The 22,416-nt window shown below is 36.1% G+C and overlaps 1 protein-coding gene across 10 annotated transcripts in view; it reads left to right on the forward strand.

The window, feature by feature from the left end:
- EBF1 (EBF transcription factor 1) overlaps positions 1-22,416 on the forward strand; it is a 460,751-nt gene that overhangs the window by 423,621 nt on the left and 14,714 nt on the right. For all 10 annotated transcript variants that reach the window (XM_027841850.1, XM_027841851.1, XM_027841852.1 and 7 more), the window contains exons 11-14: positions 488-576; positions 18,947-19,012; positions 20,204-20,381; positions 21,018-21,197. In XM_027841850.1, coding sequence (XP_027697651.1) covers positions 488-576; positions 18,947-19,012; positions 20,204-20,381; positions 21,018-21,197 — 513 coding nt within the window. The remainder of the gene's footprint in view (positions 1-487; positions 577-18,946; positions 19,013-20,203; positions 20,382-21,017; positions 21,198-22,416) is intronic.

The following is a 22,416-nucleotide window of genomic DNA, read 5'->3' on the forward strand; positions in this document are numbered from 1 at the left end:
AAGCTTGTGGTTCAATAAAAAATCTGTCCTTACAGTGCATAGGAGGCTTTTATTTCCAATACTTTAACAATACCTAGCAACATGAATGATTCTTTTGCATTTGGCATATAGCTTCTAATCAAAAAGGACTTTTCCTAGAACACGAAAATGTTGAGGGAAGGGGTGCTAAGCATTTAATCAAATAATTCATGCCTGGGATTTTGCAGATAAACAATTGTCTAATTCTAGCATTATTTACAAAGTCCCTATACTTGCAGAAACGCCATCCTATACGCTGGAGCAGGTGGGGTTTAGTATCTTATTAAGCCAAATCCTCACATCTCACCTCAAACTGTCTTTGAACTCAGCCTTGATGCTAGGGGCTCATCTAAGATCAAAAGAGCCAGCCAGGATTTTTAGCTGCCATTGTTGTCCCCTCATTGTCGGGTCAGAAAACCAAATGCTTTGTTTTCCTGCACATCCTCTAATTGTGATTTCTCTCTTGCAGCTCTCAATGAACCCACCATTGATTATGGTTTCCAGAGGTTACAGAAGGTCATTCCCCGGCACCCCGGTGACCCTGAGCGCTTGCCAAAGGTCAGGACACCTTCTAGTGTTTCACTTATGATGTGTCAGAATGTGGATGGTTCAAGGTGAAATACACCATTGATGTCAATTTGTTCATAATAGTCAAGTAAGAAGTATTTACATGCCTTTATTCTGTGTCAAGCATTATGTACCACTTTATTATGGTATACTAAAAAAAAAATACAATGTTTTGGACTGTTACCAAGAGCTCACAATCTAGTCACTTTATATAGGAGAAAACCTTTTCATGAGAAAGAGCAAAAGACCAGAAATGACTGTAAAATGTCAGGTCTGACATCTTTTCACTGGTTTCTCTTACTATCGTGCCCTCCAATGCACAAATGGTTATTAAGCATTGCCTAAGCAGCATCTAACCTACACACTGTCTTATGCAACGGGGACATGGTGCTTTTCCTTAAGAACTTTAAAATCCAGTTGTATAGACAAGACAAACATGAAAAAAAAACCACAATAGAAAATATGACACGAGGCAGGACTTTGTCAAATGGATTGTATAGACACTAATTGCTTTTGGTCTGTCTAATATAGCATGTAAGTTATCAGGGATAGAACCTAATGGAAAGAGATAAAAGGACCAATTCATATTCTTTCTCTGTACCTCAGTCTACTCATTTGAGAGAGTGAGACTAAATGACTTTCAAAGATCATTCTAGTTCCAAATTTTTGAACGTATACCAAACCTGTGGTTCCCATTACCAACCTAGGCAGAAATTAGATAGGAACTGCATTTTGTTTAAGTCAGATTAAGAAATTTTCTTTCCATTTGTTGGATAAGTTCTATCTTAGTTATGTCAGCCCATTTCAGAAACAGGGGGAAAAATGAAACCAGAAGCATTCAGCTACAGCTAAGTTCCTTAGTTTAGAAATCTTTCAAATGTATCTATTCTATTCTGATGTTCTAATATCATGCTCTTCTTAAGACTCATTGTCTTCCTTGAGTGTGGACATCCTTGGTGAAAAGAACTATAGAGGTCAGATACCTTTCCTGACCCTGAAGGATGTTGTCCTTCTAGAAGGCAGACCATGTATGATGGGTGGCAGAGATCTGAACCCCTTAGCCTTCACCCAATACAGGCGCTCTACTTGTTCTCTCAGGGATCCAGTTCTCTTCACTTTGATGGAAGTCCTTGGAAGCATTTAGCCTGAGAAAGTCCTAATTTTGATCTGTCAGTTTAGTCACAGCTTTTCTTTTAAAAAGGTCTTCTTTTTATGATTCCTTCTCCTGCCCTTACCTCTCTCTGATATTCTCAGTGAACAATTAAATAATCTAATTTATAGTAATGAATGACAATCTTTTTGCATTGCTCAGCCACCTAATGGTCACATTTATCTTAAGCTCCGTCTGTCCGTAATGTGTTCCTGTGGATATCTTACGGGGAAAATTAAAATAATGTGTCTTAAATTATGGTGATCCAGATGCTTTCATATTTGCCCCTATGGTGGACAGCTAATCAAATGAAAACTATATCTTAGGATCAAGATCCAGAGCTGTAAGGGTTTTCATAGGCCATCTAATCCAAACTCCCATATATTTACATTTCAGGAGAGGCTCTTGCCTGATAGTTAGCATTTTCTTTCTAGGTAGGGCCTAATGTCCACTCTAGGACTTTTATTAGCCCATCATATTTAATTAAAATGGTGTGGCTGCACTCAGAGATGATTAAGCTTCTATAGGCCAGGATTGGATGGTGACACTAGTTTATGTAAATTATAGCTGTCATGGAATCACATGAATATACTCTAAAACCTCAAAATCAAGGATTGGATCTTTTACTTACTTTAAATTGCCTCTTCCTCTTCCAAGCTAAATGGAAAATAATTGAGTTTACTGGTGAAGGTATGTGAAATCAATGAGAAGTACCTAGGCCAGGGGAATGACTTTCCTTATTCCTAAGTGAAAATAAGGGCAGAAAAAGGAGTATGGGCTTTGGATGGTGTGGGTTATTTTTAATAATTAAAAATGTCATTATGATGTGGCTCTCAGTTTTCTGGAATAGAATGCAGAATTTGTGATTTTTTGCATTAGAAGCTCTAGAAGTTCAGCTCTGGGCTCAAAGTTTTGAGCATAAAAATTGAGGGCACACTGCAGCTTATGTAAAGCCTTTTAAATAGGCTTTTTAACAAGAGGCTATCCTTTCCCTGCCAAAAAAAAAAAAAAGATTGTTGATCGCTTAATATAAGAGAGAAAAATAAATAAGCAGGGATTGGAGCAATCATTAAGAATCTGGGGAGATTCAAGAAGTTTATACCTTTACCTACCATTGTTTGCTATAATGATAAGAATGAACTCAACTTCAGCCTTCCAGAACAGCCACATTCATGGTAACTGTGGAAAGCAAGTTCCAAGTTAATAGGAAAGCAAGGGTGTTTTAGTTGATAGATACAGATTTGAAAAACTAAAATTTGTGGTAAACTTATTTAGGGATCAATGATGGCAAATTCACTCCTATTTTATTAAGGGAAAAGCTAAAATTAGAGTTCAGCAAATCAATTCTCCATCATCAATAGAGGCCTCATAGAATAGTAAATAGAGCATTAAATTTGGAAATAGGAAGATTCCAATGAGGTTCACTGTCCACCTCAGACACTTCTAGTTTGATAACCCTAGCAAATCTCCCTATGTCTCAGTTTCTTCGTCAGAAAAACAAGGAGGTTATATTTAGTGACATCTAAGGCTTCTACGGTCCTTTCCACCTCCAAGCTGTGATCCTGTGTTCACCATTATAACATCTTTATGCAGTAGTTTACATTTTTTCAAACGATTTATCAAATTATTTCAAAGAAGAGTAGATATCATTATCCCCATTTTATAGATGAGAAAACTCTAATTACTTTCTCATGTAAAAAGGTTGGGCTCCTTAAAAGCCATCCTAATAAACATCTGTTGTACACATACAAAGATAATATAATTATGCCAGGCCTGGGTAGAGTGTATGATTTTACACACACACACACACACACACACACACACACACACACAAACACACACACACACACGATTACAACAGAGCTTAGAAATCATAACAGTCATTATAGCTTTTTATAAGCAGTCTCCCTCCAGTCACCAAATTCCTACCTAGCATGAGGGAGAGGGGTATGTGACCAACTTCAAGGGGAAAGTTGGATATACTTCACACACTGTGGGGATGGTAGAGGTCTGGAGGGAGGGTTCTCAGAAACTGTGCAGTGTCAACAGCTGAAGGACATGTGGTGATCCCTTGCAATTTGGCAAGGAGCCGTCCTCTTTTTCTTTTTTTTTCTTATGAAGACTGGCAGTATCTTTATGCCCTTTCAGTGAGTTATCTTTGTAAGTGAGTCTCTCAGCATTTGTGCAGAGGTCCGGAGCTTAAAGATCCCCAACTGAAGTGAAATCTGCGAGTGGTGACGTGGGGAGGGGAGTAAGTTTTTTTTTTTCCTTTTCTTTCTTTTTTTTTAACCTCCTTTCTCTCTCTCCTTGGTTGATTCCCAGGCAGTTCCTTCAGCTTTCCTCTGCAAGGATGAGGACGGTAGAGTATCATCAGCTCCTGTCCTCTCTGACCCATTCCTTCTAGGCCTCACCCTACTTAACATAGTCTCATTATCTCTCTCCTATTTCACCACAGGGAGGGGTTGAGATAGGGGTAGAGGAGAGTGTATGGAGAAGAATTCAACATGGTAAACATATTTCTTTTGAGGAGCAGTCACTCTTTTAAAGAAAATAAAGCAGTTCGAGGAAAAGTAACAAAGGCTGTATTTGTGTATTTTGCTTTATGGGGCTGAAAATATCTAGTAAATTGATCCTGTGGGAGTAATAAATACACATTACTTTATCTTGTACCTCATGTCCTATACCCCAGAGCCTTGATAGAACAACACCACTTAATAGACTTAAAAAAAGAGTAATTACAGTCATTGGTTGTGTGATTTTTCAGCCCTTCCAGCCCTGCCTGACCTTCTAATTTAGCTCACCGTATCTAACTAATGCATTTATATTCATCTTTTATGAAGCATGTGTAGTACAAAATTGACTTTACAGCCTTTAGCAAGCTGTCCTACCAGGTTTGAGGTTTTGTTAGTAGTAAGTAGAATAGTAGCTACCTATCTCTATATATGTATTATATATATATATATATATATATATATATATATATATAGATAAAGCACATAGGTAGCTCAGTGCAGTTTTTATCCTTTAGGGAACATAATAAAAATATTTATTGCATTTTTTTTTACTTTAAAGCTTTTATACATTTTCACGTTATTTACAGCTAAACACAAAGGCAAAAGATGCGAGTGTTTTTTAAAAAAAAGATTACTGTTAATGTTTCTGCTTGTCAGAAGTGCTTAAATTTTCCTGCACTTTGTCTAAAAACTTAGTACCATTGCCTTTTAAGAATAACACATTTAAAAAGATCTTACAAGTCTGATTTGCAAACACCACTGACAGTTTATGATGAGCGACGATGCAAAATTTGTAACACGTTTGTCATTTCTTTGCTCGACATATTAAGGGAGTGAGTTAAGAAAAAAGAAGAACCCAGTGGAAAAATTAAAACAAAAAAACCCAAAAAATCCCACCCTCAAACAAACCTCAAACCTTGAGCTAAAGAGCATGCCAGAATATCTCATTCAGTCTTTCTCATGACTTCTACTCAGTTCACTCAGCCAGTAGAACACAATTGTTCTCTATGCATTTTTTCTCTCACCATATGGTCTCCTCATTACCATACACTAAGGGTCCATATGGGAAACTTGTGAAGTGAACTGTATTCATTTTAACTGCCAGATGAGCAGCCTTTTGCTTTGCAAGCTTAGCTTAAGTCATCTGCTGTCTTTATGTTGTTATGGCAACACAGTACCAATAAAAAATTCTAATCTACTGTAAGTGATCACAGTATTTTAAGTAGTTGCCTGTAACTGCCCTCTAAGCAATGGGGCTTGGTTTTTGGAAATGACAAAAGGGTTACTGTCAGTTCCAGCAGGTGGCAGTAAAGGAACCATGGTGTTGATCCATGGAGAAGGGGGAGGTGTGGGTGTAGAGTTTGGGGTTTTGTATTTTTCCCTACATCTGTTTGAGGGGACAGGCTAGGTAGTAGTTAGACAGCTCTCCCATTCCACCACCCTGTACGGTTGTAGGCTGATATTCCAGCTTTGGCAATAAAGTTATCAGTATTGGCATGGGAATAAAATGGAAGCCTAGAGAAATGAGACCAGCCTCTCCTTCTTCTCTGGCATTCCATAGCCTCCATAGCCACTAGGATGTTGCTGCCTACTTCCATTATTTTAAGGTACTCTTAATTAGCATGGTGTTTTGAAATGACTAATTTTGAAATGCAGGCAAAACATCCTTAAATATAAATCATTTTCACCTCCACAGGCCCCATGATATGTTGCATCTCTGTCTCTCTATCTGTATTGAAAGTGAATGTTTATAGTCTCAGTTCATCAGTTCACATTAGCCTCATGCTGAATATTTAAACACAGAACAATTTGAACACACCATGAAGGAAGACAGTGACTGCACTTTCATTTGGAACAGCAAGGGCTCATCTAATAATAATTTAGTAAATCAGCCATTTAGTGGCTCAGTTGTACCCTGCATTGTGCCAAATATTATTCAGTTCGACTGTACACTTACAAAATTGAAATTCAGACGGGAGTCACACACAACTCCTTTGCTCAGTGAAGGAGATGAAACTGAAAGCCACCTTCCCTCAAGAGCATTGGTGCTTGGTGATTTATCACAAATGCAATGTCGGAGCAAAATAAAACAGCTAGCGATATACAGTGTAGCCTAATTATTCTTTTATTGTTTTTGTCTTCTATGCAAGAACTATTAGTAGTTCAGATTGGCAGTGACATTAGTGAAAACAAAGGCAAGAAAATGTTGTATAACCACAGTGCCATCAGCAGAAGAACATGCCATTCACAACTTATGGGGCTTATGGGTTTCTGGAAAAAATCAGATGCCACTAAGATTAAAGAAGATATAGGACCCTATGTTTTTTTTTCTTTAATTAGATAAGAATATTCAAATTTTAGAAACAAGATACATGTGAGGCCTACCCCAAAGAGATGAAAGCAAAGAGGAGAGCATGCTTTATGAAAAATTCCTGTGTGAATTAAATTGACTTCCAAAAAATTGTATGTATATATATATATATTTGTGAATATATATTATATATATATACACATATATATGTATATACTCAATGTGTTTTCCTAAGGCTGCCATAAAACAGCCAAATTCAGTACCCAGTGGTGGTGATATGTTTGTTTCAAGTACCTATGGTATCTACTTCTTCTGTTCCCTTTTTTAGATTCCCTTTCTTTTATTTTGTCCTAAAATATCTAATTTTTGAAAAAAAAAAGAACTACTTTTAAGCTACCATGAATCTTCATTGAACTCTAAGAATGTAAATCTTAGGTAAAACTCTAATAGCATATAATTTTGCAAAAGAAACTTCACTTTTACTCTTCCCCTCCTATTATTGAATTCTAGTGGTGGTGTAATTTGGAAAATGGAGAAGAATTTGGAGATAATCTTCTTTTTTGATTTGATTGTGGACAATCAGAAGATCGAGTCAGCAGTCCAATTATCATAGCAGTAGAATTTTTCTACACAAATACTTCTTGTTTTAGCACAGAAGCTCCTTACATGAAAAAGGGGTATGTGTGTGTGTAGCACTCTACATATGGGAACGTTTAATACAATTAATGATGATTTAGAAGCAATAGCAAGGAACATACGTGAAAGAAAATTCAGACTTTATAGATGTAAGAACAATAAAATGCACCACAAATAGATAATAATAATAGATAATAAAATGCTCATTTGACAGAGCAATTCACCATTTTTAGTTCAAGAAAGCAAAACTCAAAGAGCTTAGGGTAGATGTCTTCACTCTTAGTTCACTATCCTAGACTTGAGCAATACAATAATTCAGTACTGACAGCCTTCATTTAAGTAGGTACCAAATCCCAGAAGATAAATATGTGAAATTTACAAGTTAAAAAATGGTCAAATATTTGAAAATCCATCAATGTTGTGTGACATAGTAGGAAAAGCACTGAGTTGGGAATCCTAAGATCTAGTCCTAGTTTCTGTCACTAACTCACTGGGACCATGGATCTTTGGACTGCAGGTTCTTCCTCTGTGAAATAAAGGGTTTGGATTCAATGATTTCTAGGATCCCTTACAGCTCTGCTATCCCATTATTGTACCACATCTTGAGTATGATTAAGACCTTGTGCCTTCTATTTTTCTTTCATTGGAGACTCTTAACTGGCTCAGAGAGATGAGATACAAAAACATTCAGAGGGATAGGTATAACTAGTACCTTTGAACTTTGGCCTTCAACTGAGTTGATGAAGTTGAACAATTCACCAGATTCCTCCTTCTGACCCCAACTAGGCCTAGTACCTTTGTGTATATGTGTTTGTGTGGCATGGGGGAGGAATCTATCTCAGACTTTCATTTACCAATGATAATGATGCCATTTAGGAGACAATAGTAGAAGCACCACCCCCTCAAAAAAAAAAAGCCATTGTCATAGTTCTTTTCAGGAATACCTAGTTTTACAACCTATATTTAACTGCTGACATTTGAAAAGCCAACTCTTTTGGTAAGATGAATCAAGCCATAATGTTTCTTTTATGAGATCCCCTTGCAGGAAGGGAAGGCTTGGAACCTCTTGGAGATCAAGACTGGTGATCCATCATAGTAAAGTCAGCTGTCCTAGCCAGCTTCTCAGAGGTCACTCGATCGAACCAGCAGCTCTTACAACTATATTATTGCTTACGAAACAGTAATTGAGGTACCACAGATAAAAATTACCTGGTCTAATAGGCAGTGAACAATTTTCACTCAATAAAATTATAAGCCAAATCATTCATTTCATAACACTCTGACTAATTTATTTGTTGACCTTTTAATATCCATAGCTCTTCAGTGGTATTAACTGCAAGTCAGACAAAATTTCTTGTTCATTTTACTTTCATTGATTTTTCCCTCCTTCCATTGAGGCAATAACAGTCTGTTTGAGAACAGCCTTTTCTTTCCTTGGTGAAAGTCAATCATGTAAGTTAGTAGTCTTATGTTGATATAGCTGCATTAGCTTACAACCTGCTCTAAGTCTGACACAAAGCAATCTCACACTGTCTTTGTAAGCAAGACTAAGCTTTTCAGACTGACTCTGTAAAGATTTCAGCCCACATTCATATTCCTGGGTGATGATACAATAATAGATACAAGAAAAAAAAAAGGGCTGTTCATCTAAACTGAACATAAAAGCAAAATGGAAAGCAGAGAAATTTAAGAAACTCACTCTATTTCTCACCAGCACAGAATGCTTTTGAGGTTGTGTCAATAGAAAATGTGGTCATGCAGCTTTTGGCTGTGTTAATTTCTGCAAATTTTCAGCCATTGGTGTTTGGTGGGCTACTTCTCTTTTAAATACATGAATAATCACCAGTGCACTGTATGGTAGTCACAACTTTCATAGAAGCTCCTAGTATAATAAAATACTATAAAATCTTTAGAACGCAGGGTTATAAAATATAATTGTTAACATGTTTGTCATTTTATGCCTCCCTAGAAATAACTGCTTGTTACCTGCACCTAATCTATGCTCCTCCCTTCCATTTCAATTTAGTTCAAAGTGGCCCTTAGTTATAATGAGAATGTCCCTTTCAAGAGAAACACATTTAATCACAACCATTATGGAATGTAAGTGACTCTACTCAGTTGTAGGGCTTATGAGTTGTAGGGCTTATGTTTAAAATCAGAGAGTGAAACATTCTCATGTTCTAGTAGGCTTTGTTTTGAGCATTTCAGATTTTTAGAAGAATGCACATTTGGGGAATTCCTCTGTAGACCAGAAGTAAAGTGGTATTGAAATGTCACTTTGATTATTTCTCCTACATTTCTCATTGTACTGATTTTTAATATGAAAATAGTTTTATTCTGAAGTATGGCTAGAGCATCGGATTTGAATTCATAAGAGCAGGTTTTTCCTACTGTCTTTGCCCTTACTAGTTACACGGCTCTGGGCAAATTATTTTTATCTCTCTTTCTTTTAGTGTCCTTATTTGAAAAATGGGGGGTGAGGTAGTGGTGGTGGTAAGCCCTTTGGATGAAATGATCTATACATCAGAATACTCCCAGCTATAGAGACTATGCTACCACCTAGATAAGAATGGCAAGGAAGAATGAACCTCATTCAATTCAACACATATTTTTTGAACACTGTTACATATGTGTGCCTGAGGCAAGTAGATTGTGGTGTTGATAGAGAACTGGGCAGGGAGCCAGGGAGTTGTGAATTCAAATTCTGCATTAGTCATGTACATTCCTAGGCAACAAAGCCTTCAAGGGTTTAGAATCAATGGCCTCTAAAGTATCTTCCTGCTGTAAAAATAGGATGCTAGAATCTCAAGAGATACCAAAAAAAAAAAAAAAAGAAATACATCACAAGGGCAAGAGGCCTTAGAACAAGGGAAAGAGTCCTCAATTTAGAGTGAAGAGTCCTGGGTTCAAATCTTGGCACTGATACTACCTGGATGTCCCTGAGTAACTCATTTAATCCTTCTTGGCCTCAGTTTCCTCATCTATAAAAAGAGGGGGTTGAACTAGATAGCTTAGGAAGTCTGTTCCAGCTCTAAATTGATGATCCTATTATTAGCCTGGGAACCTTCAGAACATCATTAAGATATTCAAACACAAAGGGAAGGGAGACCATAGCCCAAACCCAACCTCCTTAAAAATAGCATCTGTGCCAGGCTCACAATTTTATTCAGTTACGGTATATAAAATAAATTGTTTGGAATCCCTAGGAATTATTTATAAAGTAAAACACTAAAAGGTTAAACTCTAAGGTTTCTGTTCCTGGGAATAAGTGAAAATGCTGATTTCCTTATCAGTAGAGCAGAACAGGCAGTGGGAATATAGTCAGAACACCTAAATCAGAATTAATCCTGATCTCATTTAATATATATTTTAAAGGGTAGTTAGGAGGCATAGTGGATAGAGCTCTGGCCTTGGAGTTAGGAGGACCTGAGTTCAAATGCCCCTTCAGACACTTTATACTTACTAGCTGTGTGACCCTGGGCAAGTCATTTAACCCTGATTGCCTCATCAAAAGGAAAAAAGGAAAAAAATATAAATATATATGTACATATATATGTAAGTATATATATTTTAAAATCCAACAAGTATTTGAATACCTCCTATGTACAAAACATTATGCATAGTAAGGGAGATATAAAGATGCATAATGGCTTACATTTATATAGTGCTTGACAATTTATAAATATTTTCATCAAAACTACTTTTTTTTTTACTATATCCACTTTACAGAATAGGAAACTGAGGCTAAGAGATGTTAAGTCATTTGCTCATAGTAACATGGGAAAAAATTTTGTAGCATTAGGAATAGATCTCATGTTTCTTGACTCCAAATCAAGTGTTCTTTCCAAAACATCACAATTCCTATATGATATAGGCCTTGACTTCAAGGAGTTTGCTGCCTAGGCGGGGAGGTAAGACAGGCATACCAGCTAATTACTAGATAAATTCTATATAAAAAAAGAGAACATAACATACAGATACGGAAGGACAGGATAACATGAAACATCCTACTTCATGTGCCCCAAATGTATGTGTGTATATTTATCACAAGTTATATTAATATGCCACTGTACTAATAATTCTGTACCTCATAAAAGTCACACAAAATAGAAATTTAAAGGAATGAAACAATATTCCAAAATAATATTTTATTAACATTACAAAATGTTTTGCTCTCTAAAATATTAATGATATTTTTGTGAGATCAATGTAATTAATGTGCTTCATTTAAAAAAAACTCTTAGTTTAATATTTTGCCATACAATAATTTGAAGGTCTAGTAGTTCTAAATAAATTTGTCTCAATACTTGGTTTTCATGGTTGTCATAACTGAAATAGATACATCACAGAGATATGAAGATCCAAATGATAGAATTGTATCATAGGCTGTGCTTATTAAATCATGGCACTATTTTTTTAGTCAAATCCACCAGTTATTCAGAGAAATTTTGTTGAAATTTGACCAATGAGTTTCTGTCTTTCTTGATGTCAACTAGTTCTTGAAAATTATTCAGATTTTTTTCTTTTTTTTTTGTTTAATATATAAGTAACTTCAAAACCCATCAAAACTTCATTTGGAAGATTTTTAAACAGTGTAGAAAATTCTGCTTCCAATTCTTAAAGCGTATAGAGAGAATTTTCATATCTGACTCACATTATTTTGAGCAATTCAGAAAGGAGAGTGAAATATCTATCCAGAAGAAGGTAGCAAATAGTGTCAAATGCTGCAGAGGGCAAGAAAAATGAAGACTGAGAACATAACTTGAAGAGATCATTTGTAACTTTGAAAAGAAGAGTTTCAGCTGAGGGAGGAATGGAAGTTAAGGATGAGATTATGGACCTAGAAGACTGGAAGGAAAATGGGGCCCTCGATAGAAATTGGGAAGGTCAGAAGAGGCATGAGTTTAGATGGAAAGATAATGTTATGAGATCTGTAATGCCAATCACAAGCTATGCATCCTCAACTAATGCAGCTCTTTCTGTCCCACCAAGAAATGAAAAGAGGAAAGGGGAACCACTGTCCTGGAGGGTAGAGCCTGTGCCTCCCTCCTTAGTAAGTGTGCTGCTGGTACAAGGTGATCGTGTGTGTAGGGGGGTGGGGTTAAAATATTACTTGTGTACCTATTGCTGGGTTAAAGTTAGTATAGCTACCTTGAGGGATCAAGATGGAACACAAAGGGGGAAAATTGGGAATCTACACAATACTGGGAAGCCCTCTTTGTTAATGGATTGGATAAAGGGGGTGATATAACATGACCTCAAGGGATAACCAATCATAGTGTGGGAAGATAAGTGCCCATCACTCCTTGCCCATGATGGCCAATTATAGTCAGGTCTATCATAAGCAATGTAAAATGTGAACTCATCTTCTCATACTATGCTTGGTTATTACTTGGGGCTATAACCCCCACTTTGTAGAACACTGAGGAAGCTAATGCTACTTAGACTATCATGAAACACTTAATTAGTTTGACTTCTGTTTGAGAGCAGATCTCATTCTATCCATGTTTACATTCTCATTTTAATTTAGGTGTCCTTTCCCAACGACTCCTCAAATTGTGACCTCCCCAACTGAAAAAGAAAGCCAGAACCTGTTCCTTTACCTTATGGTGGGGTTCTCACTATCCAAATATCTGGTTCTGTAAATCATATATTAGATGTAAATGGACAGATGTTATTTATTGGTTCACAGCTATTCTAAGGGGAAAGGTTAAATAATTGTATGGTGCGTTTTTGAGCTACCTAGACTGTGAATCCAGGTAATCTTCAGTATTCAAAACATTAGATTGACTTTCTGAATAGTTTTATCTTTGAACAGTTATGCAGTTCCTTTCACCCTGGACATATAAATATGGACAATAAATACATACTAATTATCTGAAGAATTAGTGTCAGAAATAAAAGAGACCCGTAGACCTCCTGATGTCAATGTTTGCTTGTTTCATCTTAGAAGGTAAATGGTCCACTGAGACTACAGTAGATTACACTGGAGTACTAGGAAGGATTAAATAGCTAAACCACAGCTTAGAACCAAGCATTCATTTTCTACAAGGTTTGTGGCTTTTTTTAATACAAAAAGTATTTCAGGGGACCTAGGATATAGGTAATAGATGATTTGACATTCATATAGAATAGCCTCTTTATGACATTACTACTGAGGATCAAATGAAGTAACGCATGTAAAGTACACTGCAATTCTTAAAACATTATATCATTAATAGCTATTTTTAAGGCATTATTAGTATGAAAGGAGCTTATGGACTGAAAAACATACCTGTACCAGAAAAGATTCATTATATTAATAACAAAATCAAAATTTAAACATAAGAAAGGAACATTCATCCAAGGGTGGCATATGGTACAATCATGGTGATCAAAATTAAACATGTGGAGTTTATATTTCAGATTGAACCAAAATTTGGGGCCAAATGGAATTGAGCCAAAGTAAAGGTTTTTTGAATTAAAAAAAAAATAAAGTGGTTCTTTATGTGCAAACCACTTTGCTAAGTGATGATGATACAAATAGAAAAACTGAGACAGTCACTTCTGTCAAGGAGTTTATACTCTGAGGGAAGCAGCATATTAAAGAACATTCTGCTACATGGCAGATTGAAAAGACTGGAAATCCCAAGAGTTCAGAGGTGGAGTGGATGGCAAGGCCCAATGGTCCTTAGGGTACACCAGAAGGTAAGAAGGAACTGCCACGTTCAATAGATCATAGAGGTTAAGTTTGGAGGTCACTAGGAGGGAGTGGCAAGGCAAATGTTAAGTCTTAGTGGACCTCAACTTATTGGAAGGTATATAGTTGTTGACTCATCCAAGCCCTTTGAGGAGATCTTCTGCACTTCTAGTCAGTACTAAGCAGTATAATGCAAATTATATACTTTTTATTGTTCTCTAATTCTTTTATACATATTACTCATCTCCCTAAGATTATTACAAGCTTTTTGAAGAATTCACAATCACAAAGAACTTATTGAGTGCCTCTTATGAGGCATGATCTCTGCCTTCAAGGCCCTTACAGTCTAACTGGAAAAAGAAAACTAAAACATGTGGAAAAGCAGTTATTTATATGAAGAAATATATTATTGTTTGCTATACACTTTCTAACATTATATGTACAATAGGAACTCAAAGCAGAATGAAAGCTTAATGAGTTAGAGAGGGTTTCATGCAGGAAGTGGGACTTGACCTACACCTGGAAATCTGGGTATGTTTGGAATATCTGTAGGAAAAAAGGGAAGCCATTCCAGATAAAAGAGACAGGGGATATAAATAAACGCATTAATATGCTAAGAAAAACAAAATTGTTTGTTCATGATATAAGGAGACTAATGAATAAAGAGATTTGCCAGCAGAGAAGGGTGGAAATAAGATTGGATAGGTATAGCCATGGATGTTGAAAGTTTCTTTTCTATTCCTTACAGCACCTAAGTGCTAAGAAAATATAAATGTCTTTCAAGATATCCAAGATTAACGTTGATGTTGATGACTACAGTTGATAAATACTTGTTACTACAACAAAAAAGCTTAAAACCATTTTTTATGCACTTGTAGTAATACAATCAGTAATGCAGCCATTGTAATGCATTGGTTCTTATATTGAAACAGAAAAGAATGTTATTCTGTCTTTATCACCGATATTTTTAGGAGCATTATTTCTTCTTGTGTTACACACACAAAAAAGCATTCTTGCAGCATCTTACTGAATCACCCACATCATTGCTCACTAAGTCACAAAGTAATTAGTGAGTAGAAATTTGTATATTCTAGAGAATTTTTTATAAAATACATGTTAGAAACACACATTTGTAAGGTAATTTATAATTATAAAACATTTTAAACACATCAATGGATCCTTCACTTCTTTACAAGAAGAGTAGTACAAATATTACTCCCATTTTACAGATGAGGAAGCTGAATCTCAGAAAGAAGTTAAGTGACTTACTCAAATTCATACAACTATTTAAGTTGTAGAGGTCTTCTGTATGAACATACTTTGCTCTTTCCATTATACCATGAAAATTTAAATGAAATTTAAAGACCTAAAAAGTAGTCTATCTGTAGAACAAGCATTGGTTCAGAAATGATGGCTCACTTTAGTGTCTAAGGCATTTTTTTTGCCTTCCCCTCTCTCTCTCTCTCTCTCTCTCTCTCTCTCTCTCTCTCTCTCTCTCTGTGTGTGTGTGGGGGGGAGAGAATAGTGAGTGTTTTGGAGCAATCTCTACTTTCATGCTTTGAATTATATTAACAGGAAGACTTGGTTAATTTTTTTTAAAAAGAGGAAAATATCTAGAAAAATAAATGCCTACACAAATTAAATATTAGTGTTAGTCAAGTATTCTTTTCAGTAATATTGAAATTGCACATCAATATAGAGAATTTTTATATTCTTTCCTCTTAATGCCAAAAAATAAGAGTTTTGGAATAATTTCAGAGACAAAAGATTATATGAGACACCTAGCTCTTTCCTTCTGGGAAATTTCTTTTCTAACATCTCAGGCTCAATCATTTTCCAATGTGGAATTACAGATATTTTCAAATTACCATATAAAACTACAAAAAAATTACACTTATGACCATAGTAGAGATAGCATACAGTATCAATTTGATTTTAAAAGGCATACATCTTTTTTATTACCTGTCATTTTTATAATACCTTTTACAAATTTAATCAATACATTTTAACATTCTATATACTTTAAGTGCAATATACAATAAATATTCAAGTTTCATCTTAAACATGCTTTAGCCTTTAAATTGTTAAAACTGCAGTGCCCTTTCAATCTACTTACATAATGTCATAAAATATACATTTCAAGGTAAATGAAGTCAGCTACTTCAATTTAGTCCCTCAAACTGGTAGTAAATGAGAGGTTAACACTATGGTGCCAAACCCATTATTGAGTAAATTTAGCACCTTGGACAGCTCTGTAAAATCTTTATTGCTTTCCTGACCTGCTCGTCATGTTCTGTCTGTGTGTTCAGTGGCTCTCAGCTCTGATTGAAAGGCAATATATTAGATCCCGAACACAAACACGCTCGGGGGCTAGTTCACTGGGAGCGTAATGACATGGAGGTGAGAGCAATTTTCTGGTCATCGCAATCCAAGCACCTTGCAAGGTCCATTGCGCTAACTCGTAGAAGGCTTAGGAGCTCCTCTCTCTTTTCTATAAGCTAGAAATAACTAATATCACCAGAATAACTTTGGTGAATCTGAGACCAATTTAGACTCTCCCTCAAATCCCAAAGTTAATATTTCAGTGAAGGATATCCTACCTATTTTAAAATATTATTTTAAGGTAGGCCTCTCAGCAAGACATATGTAGGCTCTCTCTGCTTAAGGCTGCTTGCTGGCTTCAGCTGATGCTCTGTTGATGACCTGGTTGTGTAATATGTATTGAATGGGAAATATGCTTTAAGCATCAGGAACCAGCAAAAGCTCCTACTGTTAAGAACTTTAGGGGAAAAAATGTGAATTTTTCATGTTCAATTGACAAAATGGAAGTGAAGAACTCAAATTTCTTAACAGTCAATTTTAATTTTTTTCTGGTTTTCATAATTAAAAAAAACCTTTCAGCAGTAAAACCATAATATTGGATAACATCTTGTGCCTCAATAGTAGGATGCGTTTCCTACTGTCTTGCATCTCAGAGCTGTTAGGATGAACTTATCTCTTCCCTAGTTGTGAATTCAATGTAGATAACTTAAGAGAAGGGTCATTGTTTAAGTTACTAGCATGGATTTTATCATAAGAAAGAACCCTTTTTATAAGTTCAGGTTCTAATGTATATAATGTTGTTATTTAGTCAAACCGGAAGTACATTGTTTTTCCAAAGAGCAAAAGGAGAAAAAAAAATATAAAAAAGTTTTGAAAGGCTAAATACCAGCATAAATATTTATCTGAAAAAATAGATGTCCAGAGAGCTAGAGGAGCCAGATTTGAGCAAATAAACTAAATTCATGCTGTTTTGTTTTAATCTTTTCTAGGAGTCAGATAAGGTAGCATGGTTTAGGAGAGCTCCGTGAAAGCATCATGGACCACATTTGATATGGGGATAGGGTTTAGTGCATCCATACCCCCAAGTGAATTATTAACCAGTGTGGTCAAATACCACAACAAAACAACAAAAAAAGAAAAGCAAATCCTCTGGTAACCTACCTTTAACATTAAAAAATTGTTTCAGATCTATTGATTCATAACCCATTGATTATATAATGCATTTCACTTCAGGTGTAAAGAATAACTGAAATGTGTTTTGTGAAGAGGGCAAGAGCAGCTTAAGGCAAGCATAAATGTTTATTGAGAACTCCAAACCCCTCCATCTCATTTTTGAATTTAGGACATTACATATGTCATAAGTAGTTACTGCAGTATGACAACTATTTTATCTTATATTATAGAGAATTTAAAATTGGAAAAATGCTAATATGGATCTGAAAGCTTGTCATTTCAAGAGTTTTTCAAGGATTTTTGAAGAGCCTATAGTGACAGCAAAATGAATGCAATTATATCCCTATTTTCTGATCAGAGTCTACGATCTATGACAACTGAGCATCGTGGTTCCTTTTCTGTGTAGAATATCTAGTGTGGAAAATATTTGAAGTTGCACTTTCAAAAAAAACCAAAAACTTTACACAGCCTAAACCCTGCACATCTTATTGTAAATTATTTTCAGCAGTCTTGTTATGCATTTGTGATTCTTTTCAATGCTTATACTTCTCAGTAAATTAATTTCTTCTTTATTTGTTCTTCTTTATGCAGGAGCTAATTGCAAAAATGTGTCCAGACCTTCAGAATATCTGGGCAGAGTGTAGATGGCAGTAATCTCTTTGGGTTATTAAAAACAAACAAACAGACAGACAAAAAACCACAACAGTTTCTACCTTGTTGCCAGCATTTTTTTCCTTGTGATTTTAAAATTTGGTTTCTTACACACTTACAAGTAGACAGAAGATAATATTAAGCTAAATGTGTCAATGGAGTATGGGGATGACCAACCTGAAGTAAAAGAAAACAAAACATTCTGGAGATTTTCATGAGGATGGTCGTAAAAGAGTGACAAAATACTAGTGAAATTTTGATCATTTAAAAAAAAATGTAGGGCCAGCCTTGAAAACTGGTTTAAAGTGAACTTGAGGGTTTGGGGGTAGGAAGAATTATGCCTTAAGACTGTTTAGAAAAGAGGAAGGATCGCATTCCTTTATCATGTGGATTTACTTCTGGGCACTCTTATATCATGGCTCTGACATACAAGAGAGATAAACAAAAGTAGTTTAATGCTACATGTTTCCAGTAGCTGAAGATTGATTGGAAATCTCTTGAAAATGACCTGTCTGATAAGGTCACAGTTCCTGGAATAAGCAATTAAGTGCAAAATAAACACATCTTAGGGATTCATAACATGCACTGAATGGCATCGATTGTAGTAATCTAGTAAATGACCTCAGAATTGTATTCTGCAATAAACGTATGAGTGTTTTATCCTGCAGATGGCAGACAATTGACTGATGTATTTTATCTTGCAGCCCCAATGACGCTCACCTTTTGACTCGATTAAGTGTATATGTGAACAGGGATAAACTCATGATTTAACACCATTCTGGAGGTCCTTCCCAAAGCAGTCTTGTTCGAGGATTTCCTTGGAAATGAGACTGAGGGAATGCAACTTTATGAAAAGATTAAAGCAAAGTCCCTGCACTATTATCTTTGCTTCACTCAGAGGAATATATCTGTTTTTCTATTGGCAGGAAGTAATACTCAAACGAGCTGCTGATTTAGTGGAGGCTCTCTATGGTATGCCACACAATAACCAGGTAAGGATGCTTTGATTTTGCATTAAATAGTCTGAGAATATAAAGCTTATTGTACTATTGAGGAAGTGGGGGGAAAGAATATGACCAAGTTTAGAGATTGTTTAGTATATATTACAGTACAAGATTATTCAATTATTTTTCTCTTTTTATAAATCTTTTATTGCCTTCCCTATTTACCTTAGATTGAAAAAGACTTCTTCGAAAAAGTAGAGAAGTATTTTATATAAGCAAATGGAGTTATTTCAATGTGTTTTTATTTTGTTCCTGTTTCTAAGAAAAGTTGGGGACCATGGGAAAAGGGGCTGGAACTTTTGTCCTAAAAGGGATAATCAGACTTGACCAGAGTCATCTGTTTTGACCATCATTGTTTAGTCTACAGAAGGCCCAGCTCTTCATGATTGAAGGGCTGCTAGTTTCTTCTTCATGCCCTTTGAATCAGTGTGTAGCACTACCCCTGAGAGGGATGCAGTGGCCTGGGTGCTGTTATTGCATGATGGAGTACCAACAATGCTGGATTTGGTGTCTGAAAATCTAGCATGTGGACCACTACCATTACTTGACATTGTTGATATTTATACAATACTTTTAAGTTTTCATAGCATTTTATATACATCATCTCATTTGAACCTCACAATGATTTTGGAAGGTAGGTTCTGAAGATATTATCCTGAATATACAGAATATACAGAAGCTCAGTCTCAGAAAAGTGAGGTGACTTGCCTGTGGTTATAGAGCTAGTAAGCATCAGAAGCAGGATTTGAACCTGGTGAATTTATGCCAAGTCTAGAATTCTATCCCTTATACTTATGCTGCCTCCCCAACACTCAGAGTCAAGCACCAATAGACTGTAACTTGCCAAACCAAAATAATAGCTAGCAATTATATTGCATTTCAAAGGCTTAAAAAGCGTTTTTCATGTTATCTCAATCATTGTAGCTACCCTGTTAGGTAGGTACTACTATCACCCCTATTTTACAGATGAAAAAATTGAGGCTGAGGCAGGTTAAGTGACTGGCCCAGGGTCACACAAGTATCTGAGGCAGGATTTGAATTCAGTTCTGTTAGACTCCAAGTCCAGCACTCTATGTGCTGTGTTAGTTTGTGTTTTCATAACATGTTAGTTCCCAACATCAGAAAGACAAATGATACCATGCTAGGGAAAATAATTTGAACATTCATTTCATTTTTTAGGAAATCATACTGAAGAGGGCAGCTGATATTGCCGAGGCTCTGTACAGTGTTCCTCGTAACCACAACCAACTTCCTGCTCTTGCTAACACTTCTGTTCATGCTGGAATGATGGGAGTCAATTCATTCAGTGGACAACTGGCAGTGAATGTCTCAGAAGCTTCACAAGCTACCAATCAGGGTCAGCAATATCTACTACCTATATCCTGGTTCCTCTACTTCCTCTCCCCCCACCCCTTTCTTTCCTTTCCTAATTATCCTTTCAGATAACATTTTCTCTATATGACATTCCTACCTCTTCTTTCTGTTGTATTATTTTATAACTTAGTTTTTGGTTGTTACCACTACTGATCAGGGACTTGAGGCTGGCATGGAAGTGTGAATTTTCTTTCTGTGTTTTTGAATGTCACATAAAAATATAGGTGACAGATAGCAAAGGAGGCCAGAATTAAAATCCCAAGGGCCAAGGGACAGCATCAACTCCTGCCAATGGAAGAAAAGCCTGTTAGCTTCAGGGTACAACCCTTAAACTGCAATTTATTTCTGTGGCAAACCCGTAATTTATAGAACTTGTGTTTCTACTTCCTTCAGCCCTAAGTATTTATGATATCCCAAGGATGTGTCTTTTTCTTGCTTCCCATTTTAATCACAGAGTTAGTGACATAAAAATCACGTATGTGAATGTCAGCCTTCTACCCACAGGGTTGCAGGAGAGAGTTGGAGAGGGGGAATAAGAAGAGATCCTCTTTTTCTTATCTCACCCAAAGGTACCACCCACTTAAATCCTTCCCCTCTTCTGGATTTTCTCTATTCTCAGGTTTCACTCGAAATTCAAGCAGCGTATCACCACATGGGTATGTGCCTAGCACCACCCCACAACAGACCAACTATAACTCTGTCACCACCAGTATGAATGGATATGGAAATGCCGGAATGTCCAACTTAGGTGGATCCCCGACCTTCCTCAATGGCTCAGCTGCCAACTCTCCCTATGCCAGTAAGTAGTGTTGTTCTACATTTCTGCACATTTTCATCAAATGGAACTGGAACCTCACTCTTCTGCTCAATATTTAGCTTCTATTTTAGACCTCAGAAGCTCAGCCTGGGTACTACTCTCTGCTCCCAAGCCTGATGGGTATGCAATTAAAGTTACCCATGATGTGAACCCTTACTGTCAAGGCACTTCAACAAGCCAAAGCCTCTTTCTTTAAAGACATGCCTTCCCTTGATTTGTTACTGATTTTTATTTAAAGTTAGTTTCATTTGGGGAGATAAATAAGAATTGAATAAAAATAAATGTGGAATTATTCTTTGGTACCTAGTCCAGCTGAGAATGAAGTTCAACTTCAATGATTTGTAGATAAATAAATCATAGACCTATAGGTCTTTAAATCTATATATCATTTATATCTTAGATAGAATTGCAGACCTTTAGTCCAGGTCTCTCATTTTACAGGTGAAGAAACTGAGGTCTAAGTAATTCGCTCCAGGTTGTGCAGTTATTAAGTGAGGAAGCTTATACTTGACTCCAAGTATAGTGCTCTCAACCACAATTTAAAAGCATTCTAAATAAAATAGCTATGTTTATATAATCTCATATAATATAATCTTTGTATTATATAATATAATTATATATATTATATAATCTTTGGGGAGATTTAAAAATACTATGCCAAGTTCATACTGCAGGGAGTATTGTCTTGATGTCAAAAATCTTGCTAAAATATCTTAGCTTTGAAGATATGTACAGAAGAAAAGTGCATCCGACCCTATCTATTTAGCAATAATGATTTGGGCATGGTTGAAATAATTTTCTTTTTCTTAAACTAAAAAGTGACACACACACATATGTACACATATACATACATATATATATCAATATCTATTTCTCTATCTATCTGTCTGTCTGTCTATCTATCTATCTATCTGTATATCTATATCATGATTTGACAACCCCTGGTGGACATTTGAGCATGAATCCAATAAAGGAAGCTTCTTCTTTTTTTAGATTTCAAGACAGGAGGGAGGGAGGGAGGGAGGGGAGAGAGAGAGCGAGAGAGAGAGAGAGCGAGAGAGAGAGAGAGAGAGAGAGAGAGAGAGAGAGAGAGAGAGAGAGTTCTTGTGTTGCAAGAGTACTTTTCATTCTTGGATTCCTCATCTAGTGCAGTGAAGCTTTATGGGTGTAGAACTAGATACTTCCTGGGCATTGAAACTAC

The sequence above is a fragment of the Vombatus ursinus genome, unplaced genomic scaffold, assembly GCF_900497805.2.
Source record: "Vombatus ursinus unplaced genomic scaffold, bare-nosed wombat genome assembly UNPS02014863.1, whole genome shotgun sequence".
NCBI classification, from domain to species: Eukaryota; Metazoa; Chordata; class Mammalia; order Diprotodontia; family Vombatidae; genus Vombatus; species Vombatus ursinus.